Source organism: Rhinolophus sinicus, linkage group LG13, assembly GCF_036562045.2.
Source record: "Rhinolophus sinicus isolate RSC01 linkage group LG13, ASM3656204v1, whole genome shotgun sequence".
NCBI lineage: Eukaryota > Metazoa > Chordata > Mammalia > Chiroptera > Rhinolophidae > Rhinolophus > Rhinolophus sinicus.
The window spans coordinates 2,819,340-2,836,752 of record NC_133762.1 but is presented as its reverse complement, the minus strand read 5'-3'; the positions used below and the strand labels follow the sequence as shown (position 1 = coordinate 2,836,752).

Genomic DNA, 17,413 nt, shown 5'->3' with positions numbered 1-17,413 from the left:
AAGTGCCGTGCTCTGCGGCAGAAGTGCCGCGCTCCGCGGCCTTGTTGCCTCAGCTCGCGGCAAAGTTGCCGGAACGTGTTTGCGCGGCACCTTTGCCGCTGGGCTCTAGGTGGCGCGAGGCGCCTCTTTGTGGTGCGGCTTCCGGGCCGTTTTCCTGTGCGTGCGGCGCTGGGTGCGGAGTTACAGCCATGGCCTCCGGGTTTTGGCGTCGACGGACCCTGGAGCGTTGTCTGGGAGAGGTTGGTAAAGCCACCGGCCGGCCGGAATGCTTCCTCACGTAAGTGCGCAGAGCCCGGGCTCGGGGTTCGGCCCAGGTCTCTAGGGGGCGCGGGCCGCGGGCCCCTGTCACATGCCGGAGTACGGGAAGGTAAAGGGAAGCCGTGATCCCTTATCCCCCAATTTCAGATCGTTTACGCTCCCCTGATCCATCCCAAAATTTTAAATTGTTAAAAGCTGTACTGTGCGGATGTCCCAATCGTGTGCTACTGAAATCAAACTAAACTCAGCTGTTAACCTCCAGAGGTCTCCGTTGAGTCTCACGCATCCCTAAGCCCTCTGTACACACACCCGCGCGCGCTAGATTCGTCCCTCTTTGCGCCCCACAAGCTCGCGAAGCACCCAGTGTGTACTTACCCATCCATATACTTTATTTGAAAGTATTATAGTAACCTGTCGCTTGTCTGTCTTCCCACCCCCACGACTGAACTTCTTGAGAATTAAGGACTGTCTTTCACCTCGCTTCCCAACATACACACACTTTGTGTTTTGTGTAAGGACTTAAAACACGATCTGTGAAAATACGGCTCTCAGATTTCTGTTTCACACTCTCCCTTGAGCTCCAGGCTCACTGCAACTGCAGCCATATAGTCTCAGCATCTTAAGTGGAACATGGCCCAAAGTGAATCCGTGGCCCCGTTTGCGCCCCTGTACTCTGCTTTGGAACCCTTTCCCCATGCTCCGTCCACCACCTGCCTTCCCGTCTCAGTCGTCACCTCTAGCTTTGCAGTTGTTCAGCCTGAGAACTAAGCTGCCTCTTCCAGGTGTTCCTTTTTCTCAGTTCTATAGCTCATTTATTAGCAAATCCCATCAGTTCTGTCTCCAAACTCTATCGTAAATTCGACTACTTCCCACTGTATCCACAGCTGTAATCTGAACAGAGTTCTAAATCCTCCTTTGCCTCAAAGTCCACATTTACCTCCTAATAACCCCTTTTTCATTCCTTTTCCTCCACAGGCTCTCTTTCCAAAACATAAATTACATCATTTTGCTCCTATGCCAAAAACCTTCTGATGGCTCCTCTGTACCCTTCAAACAGCGAACTCTGACTTCCGAGCCCTGCGTGATTCCGCTCCCACCTACCTTTTTAACCTCATCTGCTGCCTCCTTCACCACAGTCCAGCCTTGCTGGCCTTTCTGTTCTTCATTTGAACTCGTTGAGCTCATTTCCATCTTAGGACTTGTTCTTGCGATTTCTTTTGCCTGGAGTACGTGTTTCCAGATCTTTGTGAGACTGTCTCCTTATGTGCAGGTCTCATCTCAGATGTCACGGCCTCAGAAGTATTCTCTGACCACTCTTGCCAAAGCAAGTGTTGACCGTTGGCTGATGGAATGAATAGAATGGCATATAATGTAGCAGGGTTGAGAATTTAAGGCTAAGATTCACAATATAACTAGGGTAATAGATCTGTGACGGTTTCTTTGCCTAAAATCCGTAGAGTAGATTCACAGATACTGAGTTGACACTTTTATATATTAAGGGGGCTCATGAGCATGACTGTCCACTCTTGGGGACCAGAAGCTACACTTAAAATTGACATTTCATTCCAATTTGATTTTGCACAAGAATTGGGCTTTTTTTTTTTTTTTTTAACTCAAAGTTCTGTGAGATCTCATTTTACTTCCTCTTTCTGTCTCCTTCTTAGGATTCAAAATGAATTGGCATCAAACTTCACCTCTTTAACGAAAGTACTTTATGACTTTAATAAACTACTAGAGAAGAACAGGCGCCACGGGAGTCCTTTACAAAAACTGATGATAGAGAGTTTTGATGATGAGCAAATCTGGCAACAACTGGAACTGCAGAACGAGCCGGTCTTACGGTATTTTGAGAATGCAGTGAGTGAAACCATTAAAGATGGAGACCTCAGTCTTCTCCCAGAGAATGAAGAGCACGAGTGTGAGGAGGACGGCTCAGAGGTGGGGGCTGCCGGCCAGGAGGACCTAGAGCAAGACATGGAGGAGGCGGAGGAAGCGTCAGACCTGAGTGGTGAGGATCCCAACCAGGATGAGACAGCTAGAAATGCAAGCCGATCTGATTTGACGAAAAGCCCAGTCTTTAGTGACGAGGATTCTGACCTTGACTTTGATATCAGCAAATTGGAACAGCAGACCAAGGTACAAAACAAAGTGCCCAGGAAACCAAGAGAAAAGTCCCTGGTAGATGATAAATTCTTCAAACTAGCTGAGATGGAAACCTTTTTAGAAAACATGGAAAAAGAAGAGGAGCAAAAAGATGACTCTGAGGAGGACGACATTGATCTTTTTGAAGATGTTGATTCTGATGAAGATGAGGGCGGACTGTCGGGAAGTCAGACACTGAAGGTAAAGTTTGGGAGGGACGAGAAAGAGTACTTTCTACCATCTCAAATCCGTTTCAGTTCTGTGTCTCTAGGAGAGGTTTAAAAACACCTCGAAACTCACCAGGGCATAAGGGAAAAATTTAGATCAGCTGAAAAAAACTGACTGGGAAAATTAAACCAACGCCATCACTTGCTTATCATAAAACGCTTGTAGCTTCAGAACCATAATCACACATAGAGATATTCAGAAATTTCCCTCAAACATATATTTTCAACAAGCACTAGAAATAACAGTGAAAGGAAGGCATTTGTATACTGTACTTAGGCAGGGATATTTTGTAAATAATTGTAGTTAGAAGGTTTAGCGATAGGAACAGTGTGCTCTGTCTTAGCAGTTATGAATGAATCGCTACTTCCATTCAGCTTGTTACGGTCTAGTAGTTTTTATGGTAGTGTTATTCGTTGGCCAATTTTCCCTATGTAATGTACACACAGGTGTGATTTAATGCAGTTTTCTATCCTTGATTAAAAATCCTAAAAGTCTTTGTTTTAGTCAGGTAAAAGTTCCAGAAACCTGAAATACAAAGATTTCTTTGATCCAGTTGAAAGTGATGAAGACATAGCAAGTGTTCCTAATGACGAAGTGGGTTCAGATGAAGGAGAGGAAGAAATTGTTGAAGAAGAAGAAGAAAGCATTTCTGAAACGTGAGTGTTTTGAATCATTCTTTCCATTGGAGGCGGGTGCTGCCCAGTCATACAGGGATAGTCACAGTTGTCAGATATCTTTGTTCTAAGTTAGATTCTATAAGATGAAATAGTGGATTCTCTGCGATCACAGAGCCTCAAGATAGCCTGAAGAAAGTCTCAATTTAAAGAGGCATTAGAGATCATGTGCTGACGACAGACGTCCCTCGCTGTCGTCATCCGGGCTTTACTACACGGGGCTTTGATTTGTGTCTGTGTGCCAATAAAATGACCCTGTTGGTATTTTTGTGAGATATGTTAGTGTTATAGATTGATGGCGAATTTACTTTATGTTGGACACTGTTTGTTCTATTTCACCCAAATAATTCCTGCTGCTGTTCTTTAATAACTGAATGACTTTAGACATTCTGAATATTTAGTTGTATTAGTATACAGAAGAACATTTTAATTACTAGAAAACTTGTTTCTGTTTGATTTCCTGCTGAAAAGTGGTGTTTGTCCTTTCACACGTGTTGTGGTATTATAGGGATGAAGATACTGACCTTGAAGAAAGTGAAGACGTGAAACAACATAAAGAAACCTCGAAAAGAGTGACTTTTGCTTTGCCAGATGATGAAGAAACTGAACCTACAAATACCTTGAATGTACAGAAAGCTTCTGATGAAGTTAAATCCTCTTTTGAAAAAAGACAGGAAAAGGTAATAACTAGGAATAGAAGGAATTTTTTTTAAATGCTTAACGTGACTGGAACTCAAAGACTACTAACGAATCTCAAGTGTTTTTCTTGGTGGAACGCTTAATTGTCTTTTACAACAACAACACAAGCATTGCAGCTCTCTCCAGCATATTATATGCAGATGCCCAAGTGGAAAGAAGCTAATTTGCAAAAGTCAGTGATGGGTTTCCCAGCTGGGGTTTTTAACCTGGGGTTTCTTTTTTCTGGCCCTGCTGTCTTCATACCTACGGCACGCTTTTCCTAATTCGCTGTCCTGTGAACCTCTCCTTGTAACCGTTGGTAGTTTCTCTTCAGGGTACTGCCTGTCTCTTTGGTTGGTTTTTGGGAGTGCCACAGTCTGAATTTTAATTAATACCACCTCAAAGACATCTCCAGAGTTGACGAAAATTCTTTTCATGTGACATGACTTCAGACAAATGCAATGTCATTTGAAAATAATAGATAACAGCCTGGCTCCAATCGTTTGGCTGTATCATTTAACCACCTTAAAATTGTATCAGATAATTAGAAATGAATAGAGGCAAATAACGAAAGGTACCAAGGATAGCAAAGAATTATTTTAAAAAAAAATACAGAATCTGAGTCAAATCTATGATTGTCACATCATCCCCGGAAGACAAAGCCTAAGAGCAAAAAAAGCATCATAAAAGAAAATAAGAAATTTTTCATTGAGTTAATGTCCTTCTCTCCTACACACCCCCTAAAAAAAAAGAAAGAGAAGCAAGTTTAGTTTTACCGGGAGATTACATCAAACCTTTAAAAAATACATAATTAAATGCTGCTTAAATTAGTTCCCACATACAAAGAGTAGAGTTTCCAAACTTTTTTCTTGTGAAACTTTGTAATATGAATACCCAAACCTGACAAAGGGGACATTAACACACACACACACACACACACACACACACGCAGTCTCATTTTATGAATAGGGATGCAAAAATCCAACATAGCACAGTGAAAGAATAATGTCACAGCAGCCAAGTGGCCCTCATCTTGATTTGGGACTAGGAAATCTATTAATTTAATTCTTAGTTGTAGCAGGTTAAGGAGAAAAACCGTATGGTCACCTCCATATATGTCAAAAAGACATTGATAAAATTCAATATCCATTCCTAATTTTTTTCACTCTTAGTGAAATATATATACATCTCGGCAAAAGGTGTCATCATGCATAATAGTAAAATTCTAGAAACATCCCTTCAAAATCAAGAATAAGACAAAATGTCCACTGTTACCATTACCACTGGTATTGAACATTCTTGTAGAAGTGTTAGCTAGTGCAGCTGCAAAATAAAAAGATCAGAGGTAAGAAAAACTGAAATGAAAGTGTTAATATTTGCAGTGGATACCAGAAAAACCAAGCACGTGAACTGAAAAGTTATTAGGATCAATACGAGAATTCAGTAAGTTAGCTGAAAAAGGTGGTATTTTATTTGCTACATTATAGATGTTGTCTTTTATTTTTTTATTATTTTTTTAAAATTTTATTTTATTAAATTTATTGGGGTGACAATTGTTAGTAAAATTACATAGATTTCAGGTGTACAATTCTGTATTACATCATCTATAAATCCCATTGTGTGTTCATCACCCAGAGTCAGTAGATGTTGTCTTTTAGAAGTTAGAGAGTATTTGAATTGGGGGTGTGGCGTCAAAAGAGTGAGTCTCCATCAGATACTAATGTTCTAATAAAAAATATTACTTAATCTTGGAATGCTGTACTAATTAAAATTGGTGGTGGCTTGTGAATAGATAGGAGCCCAGAAATATACCTGAATGCTTCTGGGGGGATTTAGTTAGTATATTATAAACATGGCATTTCAGATCAATGGGGAAAGAGGTCACCTGCAGCTTCTCACCCCACCTCAAGTGACAGGAACAGGAAGTCACTGTTGGCAGAATAGAAGGTGGCAAGAACGAAACAGAACCGTATTGAGGAACAATACATGTCCTACCTTCCCACTTTCAAAAATATTAGTTGCTTTTACTCACCTGGACGTCTAATTTTGTTTCCTAAATGTGTAAATAACTTTTTGTCTCTTTTTTCAGATGAATGAAAAAATCGCGTCTTTGGAAAAAGAGTTGTTGGAAAAGAAACCGTGGCAGCTTCAAGGGGAAGTGACAGCACAGAAGCGGCCAGAAAACAGCCTCCTAGAGGAGACCCTGCTCTTCGACCACGCGGTCCGCCTGGGTGCGTCAGCCGCTGGGCTCCTGCTGTCCCTGGGGTCTGTTTCCCGGAGACGCCAACGAATAGTTCTTTTCCCCCAACTCTTTATTTTAAAAGCTTTCTGGTACAGAAGAGATGAAAAACTAGTACAGCAAAAATGTGTGCCATCCAAGTGGGTCCACAACTGTTAACATTTTGCCCTATTTGCTTTTTCTCCCTTACGTGTGTGTGTATGTGTGCACTTTTCCCCCTGAATCATTTGAAAGTTAAGTTGCCCGTATCATGACGCTTCCCTCCTAAGTGCTTTTGCTTGTACCTTCTAAGAACTAGGACATTGTCCTGCATAGCCACCATAATGACGGTAATTCATCCACCCAAGAATTACTAATACACTAATATGTAGTCCTAATATATAGTCCATAATCGATTTCTGCTCGTGATCTGTTTATAGTGTCTGTTGTCATTGTCCACGGATTAAACTGTGAGCTCCAGCCAGAAACCCTGGTCATTCTCATCAAAATTCTTTCTTGTACCCATGAAGTCAAAGTGAATTTCCATTTTATTCAGTGCTAGAGGAAATGGAAAAGACACAGAGTCCCCAGGTGCATAGAGTAAAAGTGTCAGCACTTACTACCATGTATAATCTAGTTTTGTGTTTCTCAACTGGAGGGAGCGTCAGGAGGGCTACTTATAACACAGATAGGTGTCTCCTTTCCCCCACTCCAATTCAGGAGGTGTGGGGTGGGGCCCAAGAAGTCACATTTCTAACAAGTTCCCACGTGTTGATGCTGCTGGTTCAAGGACCACCCTTTGAGAACCTCTGGTCTTGTTTCCATCTACCTAATGAGCACGTGTTCTATTTCCCTTAGCGCCTGTGATCACAGAGGAAACCACCCTTCAACTGGAAGATATCATTAAGCAGAGGATCAGAGATCAGGTCAGTAAGAATGAAATTGAACTTAATTTAAAATTCATGGAAAGTTTCAGAAATCTTACGAGAGTGTTTTGGGAATAGGAATAACACTATTTTCAGAGAAATTTTGTTTGTGTCAGTTCTTCATTTAAAACGCCTGGAGGTATCCTCAGCTTTTGTTCCCTAGTGACCCGAGAAGACAGGCATTGTGCCAGAGGAGAAGGAGGTACCCAGTCATTGCCAGCCTCCCATCCACCTTGCTGGCCTGTTGGGTGGTGCGGGATGAAGCTGGCGGAGGGTAGCAGGTATGCTGACCTAACATGGTCACACGCGTGACCCTTGGTCTACATACAGTGTCCGGTGTGGCAAATGAAGGGCCTGTTTTTCCTTCAAATGTTAAAAATCTAGCAAAGAGCTTTAGTTTAAGAATTGATCTTAATTTGTAAACTCAGAGTAAAACTCAGGTACATGACATGTGCGTTAAGAGATGACTTTATTACGTGTGTGATGCGACTTGAATAGCATTTCAGGGGTTGAAAATTCCTTCCTTTGTGCTACAGTTTGCTTCCTCTGGAATGGTGATGGATACGCCAGAGGAAGATTCTTAAGGGAGCCGAGAAAGAAACGACCGATTTTCTTAATTTATGTTCCACCTGCCCTTCCTATTTCAGGCTTGGGATGATGTAGTACGTAAAGAGAAACCTAAAGAAGACGCATATGAGTATAAGAAGCGTTTAACATTAGACCATGAGAAGAGCAAACTGAGCCTTGCTGAAATTTATGAACAGGAGTACATGAAACTCAGCCAGGTAAGGAAGCCACTGAGGCAAAGCCGCCACGACTACAGGAAGAGAAGCAGAGAACCAGCTCTGCTGATTGCACCGCAAGGGCTGCAATTCACGAAACAGAAGTCTTGAGTTCTTGGTGAACTGGACAAATGGGGTTACAGTGGTCCCACTGCGTGGAGGGGCAGGGGGGTGGGTCGTTTCACAATTAGTCATTGGTTCCCTGGCACAGTCACAGATAGTTAAAAAATTTACAGCTACCATTTTAAAATCATTTCTCATTCATACTTTTTAACTTACGGATATATTTTATAACATCTGTGAATTCATTCAGATGTGTAGCCCTGGTAGGTTTTTGCTTTTGGTTTCTTTTTACTCAGATTCTTAAAAAAAAAAAAAAAAATCTCTGGTTAAATAGGACAAAGTCATATTTCCAAAAGTATTATATTCCCACTATAATAATTGCAGATTATTCCTTTACACTTGATGTATGAGGCTTGTGGTCAATATGTGCGTGGGGATGAGATGACATTTTTGTTCTGCAGAAGCGATTTGAGATTCCTACCAGATTTTGTTAATTAAGCAGCAGCAAGCGCCCTTGATGGCAATGTGAAGAACCGGAAGGTCTGAGTTAAATCCTTGCAGGTTTCTTTGCACCCTGGGCAGTAGCTGGAGGAACGTGGGTGCCGCCTCGGTAGATGCCCATTGAACATCGCCTGGCTACTTTCAGGAGATTCAGTAACTACAGAAAGTACTGTGGACCCATGAGACTTCAAATTAAGTGGGGGCCAGGACAAGTGGCACGTGTTTGATCTGTATCGTGGAGGTCCACAGCCAGGTCCCAGTTTTATGAGAATGGACTTCATTTAGGCTAATTCTGGACGGTTCCATGAAGAGTCAGTCTGGGGCTAATGGTCAGTATTTCCCGAGGTTTGGAAACCATACTAGAGGTCACGGCCAAGATGATGGCAAACAGCTTTTATTGTCAGATAGTGTGTATTCAGGGAAGGGCTATATATCGTGTATGGTTTCAACAATGTTATCTGGGAGGAGGCAAAGCGACATGTTTAGGAGAAAAAATGTGAGTTACGTTGGAATAGTAAGAGGTGGTAAGAGGTGCTGGCACAGGGCTGGAAGGTGGGCTCTGGTGACTTGCACTGGGCACAGACCTGGGTGCTAGTCTGGCATCGGGGTCCTGGAGGCAGCTGCTTCCCATTTCTGAGAGCAAAGAGCAAACAAAATTTGGGGCATTGGGAAAAGAAAAGTATGAAGTTTGCCTTTTCTCTTCAGTAAAATGAAAACTGCTATTGGTTTTTTTCAATTTGATTTAACCGGAATAAATCTTTAAGAAATTACATAAAAGGAAAAAAGCCCCTAAAATGCAAGTGGATATTTGGATAATATTACGAAGCTTATACTAACACTTTGGTTCTTTTTTTTTTAAAATTTATTTAGTTGAGATGAGATTCACATAACAAAATTAACCATTTAAAAGTGAACAGTTCAGGGACATTTAGCACATGCAGTGTTGCGCACACACTATCTCTAGTTCCAACACATTTTCATCACCCCAAATAAAGCCCCTACCCATTAAGTAGGTGTTCCCCTCGTCTGACAGCCCAGCCCCTGGCGACCACCAGCCCGTGTTACCTATGTACTTCATGTAAATGGAATACATGTGATACTCCGTGTCTAACTTCTTTCACTTACCATAATTGTTTCACGGATTGTGGCATGTGTCCTGCTCCATTCCTTTTCATGGCTGAAGAGCATTCCATTGCGTAGACACACCACTGTTTCCTTATCCCCTCGTCGGCAGATGAGTGTTTGGGCCAGTTTGGCCTTTTGGCTCCTGCCAGTGGTGCTCTGAACATGAGTGTACATGGACATGTGTTTAGGTCTCTTATATTTCTAAGTGTGGGATTGCTGGCTAGTGTGGTAATTCTGTGTAACTGTAAGGAACTGCCAAACCCCTTTCCACAGCTGCTGCGCCATCTTCCTTGCTCACTGACAGTGCACAAGGGCCCCAATTTCTCCACATCCTTGCCAACGCTTGGTGTTTTCCTGTTGTAGGGATAGCCATCCTAGTGGGAATAGCTTAACTCTTGACAGAAGTTCCAAATGCTGGCGGGAATGGCCGCACGCCCTGACGTGCCTCACACGTCCTCCTCGGGACGCGCTGGCACCTTTGTTTGATTGATCCCCAATTCTGCCCTGAGGGTCTCCTGGGAGTGAAGCCTAGAGGATGAGAAACGGGGGTGCCCTCATTGGTCTTTACTGCTTTGTCCTGTGGTGTATTAAGTGGCTTAGTCTGACGTTGCTGCACTTACTTCCTAAGCAAAAAACCGCAGAAGAAGAAAATCCAGAGCACGTGGAAATCCAGAAGATGATGGACTCCCTCTTCTTAAAACTGGACGCCCTCTCCAACTTCCACTTCACCCCTAAGCCGGTATGTTAGCGTTCCCATGTGGGGTGCAGCCCATGTGGTCGTAACTCCTCTCTGAGCTTTTGTGAGGCTAGATGTCTGTGGGGTGTCAGGATACAAAGCTACAGGAAGGAACTGCCTGTAAATCCCAGGCAGGGCCTCCCACCAGGAATGCTCGCTTCCGGTCCCATGACAGGTAAGGCTCCCCTGCTGATCCAGCCTGATCTCCGGTGGGACCGGGAGACCCTCAGCCTCAGCCACAGGGTCGCCTCACTTCTCACCCTTCCTCCTCGTTCTGTCTTTGTGTGCGTTTTCATTCTGAGGTTGGTTTGAAGACTGGTGTTTATAACTGGCAGGTACTGAACACCTGCTGTGTGAGCCTTTTTGTACATTAACTCCCTTTGCCTCAGTTTTATTGAGATATGATTGGCACATAACACTTGTAAGTTTAAGATGTAAAGCATCATGATTTGATCCAGGCACATATTGCAGAACAATTACCACAGTAAGTCTAGTTAACGTCCAGCGCCTCACGGAGGTCTTATGCTGAGAACTTTTCAGCTCTACTCCTAGCTGCTTGCAGATATTCAATACGATATAGTTAACTGAGTCACCATGCTGTACATTACAGCCCAGAACTGATTTATCCTATAACTACAAGTTTATGTCTTTGATCACATTCACTCATTGCCCCCAGCCCCCGCCGCTGGCTGCGGCCAGTCTATTCTGTTTCTCAGTTTGGGTTTTTTTAAGTCTCCACATTGAAGTGACATCATACGGTATTTGTCTTTCTTTGTCTGACTTATCTCACTTAGCATAACACCCTCAAGGTCAATCCATGGTGTCCCACATGGCAGGATTTCCTTTGATGGCTGAGTAATATTTTATATATGTATGTGTATCATGTCTTCTGTATCCGTTCGTCCATTGATGGGCACTTAGGTTGTTTCCGTGTCTTGGCCGTTGTAAATAATGCTGCAGTGAACATGGGGGTGCAGGTATCTCTTTAAGCCAGACAGAGCCCCTGGCTGGGCTCTCTACTAGCCAGAGGTGGATTGGGGATGGGGGGGGTTGCTGCTGCGAGAAAGCACACAGTGTGTCGAGGTCAGCGCGGGATGCTGTAAGCGCCACCCCCCTCCACCCGGGTCCGATCCCCAGTGGTCAGGCCCACAGACTGCCTCAGTGATCCCCGTGAGGCGGGTATGATTGGACCTGCCCAGAAGCGTCCTGCAACCCTGGGCGTTGGAAGTCCCCTCTGGGCTCTCTTCTCTGGGAGGGCCCTCTCTGTGGGGCGCTGTGCTGGCCCCGGGGAGGGGTGATGTGGTCAGAGCTAAGCCTCTGCTTTTACCGTCTAATGTCCTTCTCAGCCTCTGCCGTCCAGGGGGTTGCTTCGGCCTCACGCCCGGCTCCTGGGGTTTTCACACCGGTGTCTTGTGAGGAGGGTGACAGTTGGGCTCCATTTGTCTCCATCTTGATGACGTCAGTGCCCCTGTACATTAACTCAGAACCCACAAAACAGGCAGATATTCCTCTTTCCATTTTGCAGATGAGGAACCAGGCCCGGGGTGGAAGGGGCAGACCTAACCCTGGCCGTGCCCTCTGCACCCACTGCAGGGGGCCCCCTGGCCAGGCTCCCTCTCCAGGGCGCTCCCTCTGCCCGTTTGGCTCCCACCCCAGCGTGGCTCAGTGCCAGCTCTTTGGCGCTCCCTCTCCTACTCACACCTCCTGCAAAGCCCTAAAACGTGCCTGTAGCATCCTGTTGGCACCTGCTCACCTGTTGCCCCTTGGTGGGTCTAGTTGTCATCTGGAATATATGTCATGAATCCAGGACTAGCGTAGCGGTCAAGAAACCCAATCCGGTTCTGCCCCTAACCCGCTGTGTGACTTAGGCTGCGGCTTCACGTTTGATCTGTACAGAAGTAATCTCCGAGATGCTGTCTGATTCTTTGACGGTTGTGTGATTTTTCCTGTGCGAATCTTTTTGTTCTCTCTGACAGACAGAAAGCTTTTGTCACCTGCTCTTCGGTTTTGTTTAACTGAGGTGCCATTTGCATACCAGGGGTCATCTTGAGATTCATGAAGTACCTAGTACAGGCTGTAAAATAAATGAGAAGAGAGGAATTCCTCGTGGCTAGCAGGTGTATTGTGGAAAAGCCTTCCTGATGGGAAGGACATGCGCCCTTACGAGGCCACACGCGACCTGGTTCCTCCCCACCCGTCTGGTCTCCTTCTGATGCCTTCAGTGAGCAGAGCACCCTCCTGGCACTTTCCTGCTGGGCTCTTCCCTGGGCCCACGGCTACGCTTCCGGCTCCAAGGCCTCAGGCTAAACACCCACTCCTCCCTCCCTGCGATTGTCACTAGTCCCTTCCTTTCCCTCGTAGCATCATGGCACAATCGCAGTCGTTGGTTGGTTGTTAATTTTCTCCACTCATTCTCACGCCAGCACAAATGTGGTGTGTCCACGGCTGTGGTTGTCACACCAGCCTGGGGCCTGATGAGGGGAAGCCCTCAGGCGTCCCTAGGGATCTTGGGAACTGAACAAAGACTGGATGTGCCTACATCCCCCCGTTTAAAAGCCTTTCTTCTTTCCTTCCTCTTCAGAGTGTGGTTTCTCATATGGGTTCCCCTTTGATATTACGTTTTTCAAGTTCAGGTTGGTATTTCACGAGCTATCTCTTAGAGTGTGTCAGCCAGCTGTCACTTTTTGTTGTCATTCAGGCTCCCTCCATGTCCTCCGTGTTCCTCTTTAAATTGTAGAATGGAACACTGTTTCTAATAAATAATTGAATAGTGGTTGAGTGGAGCAAAACGATTTCTTTCTCACACTGACATTTTTCTCTTATTTAGAATCTAGGATCCTGTCATGTTGATGGCTCGTTTTTGTTCTTTATGAAGTTTCCTGGGGCACTTAACTGCCTGGTACACTGGAATATGGGCGGAACTGTGATCAGGAAAATGAGTGTGCGAAGGAATCAGTGGGGGGCTTTGCAATGCAGCCCTTTTTCCTGAGTCCGTCCTGTGCTCCCTCAGGACTCCCGCTGTTCCCACACTTCACCCTTTACGCCCCGCCCACCGCCCCCAGCCGACAGCTCCCTGTCCACTGGGGCCTCTCGCAGAGATGTGTGAGCATTAGGTGCAAAGAACATCAGTGCATTGGATGAAGAATCACCAGTGTTCTTTTATGACCATAATCAGTACGAAACCTGGTGTCGTTTCTGGATTTCTTGGGCAAGTCTTTCAAAAAAAGAAAAAAGGCTACACAAAGAACAAATGGCCCTTCAGTTAGCGTTGCATTTTTTTCTCCTTTTTATAATTTATAGGTTTCATTCATTGCAGTCCTGTTTCAGTTTTGCAAAGCAACTCATTTCAAAGCAATATCATTTCCTATTTCTATTAAAATCTGTTTTAGTAGCTGGAAGATGAGAAAATTTGTTTGTCAAACAGTCTATTTTGACTTTTCTTCCCCAAGTAAGTGTTTTTCCTTGCATCTGTTTCCATATATTTCTTATAGTTAGCTTTATTCCCCATAACCACGGGCGAGATATATTTACAGAAATCAATGGTTTCTATTGAACTGTAGATAAGATTGTTTGAGAATACACACTTGCGTGGCAGATGGAAATAGTCCAGTAACAGATGGAAGAACTGATGTTTGAAAATGTCAGAAATGTCATCCAACGGTGTAGGAGGTAATGCTCTTGGTGTAGTTGAGACAGAGAAGACCCTGAAATACTCAGGTATCTGAAAATTCTCAGGCAGCCAGTTCTGCTCACCAATTCTGCCATCATTCTGGTTAGTGTAAGGCTTTTGCCGTCAACACACCTCACGTTTTAAATCATCTCTATAAAGTATTTTAGACATTATTCCTTAGTAGGTTTGTAGTTCACATGCGTGATGCTAGGCTACTTCTGACTTCCTGTTGAATGGATTGTCTCTTTTCTAGCCTGTTCCAGAGATGAAAGTTGTGTCCAATCTGCCGGCCATAACCATGGAGGAAGTGGCCCCAGTGAGTGTCAGCGACGCAGCCCTCCTGGCCCCAGAGGAGGTCAAGGTAAGGAGCCGGAGCCGGAGCTGGAGCATTAAGTGTGTGTGTGACTTAGCAGCTTGTGGCTAGGCCTGCATGGAACGGTGTTCTCCTTCAGTGTGTAGTTCTTGTTCTGTCACATCTCAGCAGTTTCTAAGTGTAATCAAACTAACAATGTTCTAAAACATTCAAGTAGCAGTCTTCTGTGACCAGGTAGTAGTATGCGAAGCATCCCTAAGAACTGTTGGCAAATACCCACTGTCGGTATCTCCCTGTGATCCCATGCGAGGGTTAGACGTTCGGTTTAGACCATTGCGTATGTTGCTTCTGCACTAGTGATGCGTTAATGTCAGCATGCCCTTGTTTTGTCCATGTAATGCTCACCAGTCGTGGACGCGCTCTAGAGCAGAGCATGAGGATGTTGGCAGACATGGCAGCGCCTGTCTGAACAGAACAGTGACGAAGCTTCCTGCCAGTGCCTGTCCTCCCGGCGGGCGGGGCAGCACAGCCCTCACTCTGCCTCACGCGCCGTGCTACACCCACTGCCACCTCAGCAGGTGGTTGCCCTGGCAGCTAGGCTGGCAGCTGAGCAGGGAAGAGAGGAAATGATCCTCACTGGCTGTCCTCCTCCCTGCTCGGGGAACCCGCCCCCAGCCCAGTGGCTGTCAGCGCAGCCTAGTGCTGTGGCTGCCTCGGGCGTGCCCTGCGGCCCGTGCTGGAATCTGACTGCTCCAGGGGGCTGGCTCCTCTGGGGGTGTCAGCCTGACCGCCAGCTCTCCAGACCGCCTTGGTAAAGGAGGCTGGGACTGCAGTGCCAGTGGAGGGGGTCAGTGCGTTCCCGGTCTAGGAGCTGAGTTACCAGGTGCATTGGGGGGGCTCTGCACTCACGTGACCACAGGCGTGCTGCTCACGGCCACATTCCCTGTAGGTGCTTCTCTTCTCGTCTCCCGAGACATCAGATGAACTAGTATGTTGGTGGTTCTTTTTTAATAGGAAAAAAATAAAGCTGGAGATATGAAAACCACTGCTGAGAAAACAGCTACGGACAAGAAACGAGAAAGGAGGAAAAAGAAATACCAGAAGCGTCTGAAAATAAAGGAGAAGGAAAGGCGGAGAAAAGTCCTGGAAAAGAGCAACGCAGACCAACAGGGGAAGTACAGCAAAGCAGCAGCGGCAGAGACGGTAAAGCGGCTGACGAAAGCAGGCAGAGCCTCGCTGCTCAAGGTAAGGCTGCGGGCCAGAAGCAGGCAGAGGGGGGCTTGGAGGGGCAGCGGGTGGCAAGCTATAGGCGACAAGCGCTCGACCTGAGTGACAGAGCCAGGGACGCCACCCCCCTGCGGAGTGCCGAGGCCACAGCCTTACACTGGGGTTTGTCAGGTGGGGTCCGCAGAGTAACCCGGGCCCTCAGCAGTTTTCTCCCGCCCCTCCCGTAAATCATAAGAACATCGTGGCAGCATGGAATGTGTGGAATGAGTACCTTTCTGCCGACTGGTTTGATTTTTCACAATTTCCTCTAGTCCTTTTTATGTTTATACTTTTATAGATGGTTGACTGTTTCACCTAGAAGCTCGTTTTGTACATGAGCCTGTATTATTTTTAATTGCAGGATGAAGGTAAAGACAAACCCTTAAAGTCATCGCAAGCATTCTTTTCCAAACTACAAGATCAAGTAAAAATGCAAATCAGTGACGCAAAGAAGACAGAAAAGAAAAAGAAGAAAAGACAGGACATTTCCGTTCATAAATTAAAGCTGTAATATATTTTGAATATAACGTAACTCTTAATGCATAAGCTTGTAGTCTGTGATCATTCTGCTTTATAAATAAAATTTTTGAGAACTTTTCTTGGCATGGATGGCAGATATTTGGGAGTTACACAGTGTGAAAAGACAAACTCCAAGCTGTCTTTGCAAAGCCCCATCTTGCTTTCTTTGGGTAGGGAGCAGGACTGAGCTCCCGAGGCTGTTCCCACACTGGGCCCACGTGACAGCCAGCTTGGGCACGCCGGCAAGGGAGCTGGCCTGCAGGCTGAGAAGGCCACAGGAGCCAGTCACCACCAGCTGCCTACAGAGGTCCTCACTCTTTGGGGTCTTGATTTCCTTCTTTCACAAAACAGTGGGATTCTCGTGCCTGTGCCTGAATCTCTCCTCTTGGGAAATGATCTCGTCACCTGAAAGGCTCATAGGCTATAGAGCGCCATACACAGTCAGATGTGTAGAGGACACGTGTGGCCCACACGTGACAGAAGGCTAGGAAGGTAGACTGGCAGTTCAGGTGCCCACAGATTCAAAGTCCCCATCACATTACTCATTCTGTCTGTCCACTGCCATATTGTCAGCATCAAGGACAGTACCTAGCACGAGAGGCACTCAATACGTATTTGTAGATGAATTCCCTATTTATGTGCCTTTTTTTTTGGTTTATTCACGTGTTTGACACATGTTTATGGAGTAATTACCCAGGGCTGGCCACTGTTGCCGTGGCAAAGGACCTGTGCTCAGAAAGCTTCCATTCTGGGTCATTCTAGGGGATGCTGGAAGCAGCTGGCCTCAGTACTGAGAGCTGACTGATACACTTTCAGTAATTTTTCAGTTGTTAAACATAGCCATTATTATAAATTATATAGCCTCACAAACTATATTTTGAAAAGTAATAAATACCCCAAATTCACCACTCCTTAATTACAGTAGTTCCCCCTTATCCACCGTTTTGCTTTCCACCATTTCAGTTACACGTGGTTAATCGCGGTCCGGAAATATTAAAATGGAAAATTCCAAAGTAAACAATTCATAAGTTTTAAACTGCGAGTTGTTCTGTGTAGTGTGATGGAATCTCGCAAGGACCTGCTGAGTCCTGCCCCTGAGTGAATCATCCATTTGTCCAGCGTACCCACACCGTAGACGTGCCGCAGGTGAGTCACTTAGTAGGCCTCTCGCTTATCAGATCAGAGAGAGAGAGACTATATTCACATAATTTTATTACATTATATTGTTACAATTGTTCTATTTTATTGTTGTTAATCTCTTGCCCTGCCTAACTTATAAATTAAACTTCGTCATAGGTATGGATAGGAAAAAAA

The 17,413-nt window shown here is 45.2% G+C and overlaps 1 protein-coding gene across 1 annotated transcript; it reads left to right on the top strand.

Moving 5' to 3' along the window:
* The first annotated feature begins 58 nt into the window (after window positions 1-58).
* On the top strand, window positions 59-16,177 carry MPHOSPH10 (M-phase phosphoprotein 10). Its single transcript, XM_019753235.2, has 11 exons — window positions 59-277; window positions 1,923-2,601; window positions 3,133-3,284; window positions 3,811-3,982; window positions 6,070-6,211; window positions 7,057-7,124; window positions 7,772-7,909; window positions 10,224-10,334; window positions 14,255-14,362; window positions 15,329-15,559; window positions 15,942-16,177. Exons 1-11 carry the CDS (start codon window positions 189-191, stop codon window positions 16,089-16,091), a joined length of 2,040 nt encoding a protein of 679 aa, XP_019608794.2. The 5' UTR covers window positions 59-188; the 3' UTR covers window positions 16,092-16,177.
* Window positions 16,178-17,413: the final 1,236 nt, after the last annotated feature.

Coding starts and splice junctions, on each gene's coding strand:
- MPHOSPH10 (XM_019753235.2), top strand. CDS start 189: ATGGCCTCCGGGTTTTGGCGTCGACGGACCCTGGAGCGTTGTCTGGGA. Junction 278..1,922: donor CGGCCGGAATGCTTCCTCAC/GTAAGTGCGCAG, acceptor TCTCCTTCTTAG/GATTCAAAATGAATTGGCAT. Junction 3,285..3,810: donor GAAGAAAGCATTTCTGAAAC/GTGAGTGTTTTG, acceptor GTGGTATTATAG/GGATGAAGATACTGACCTTG.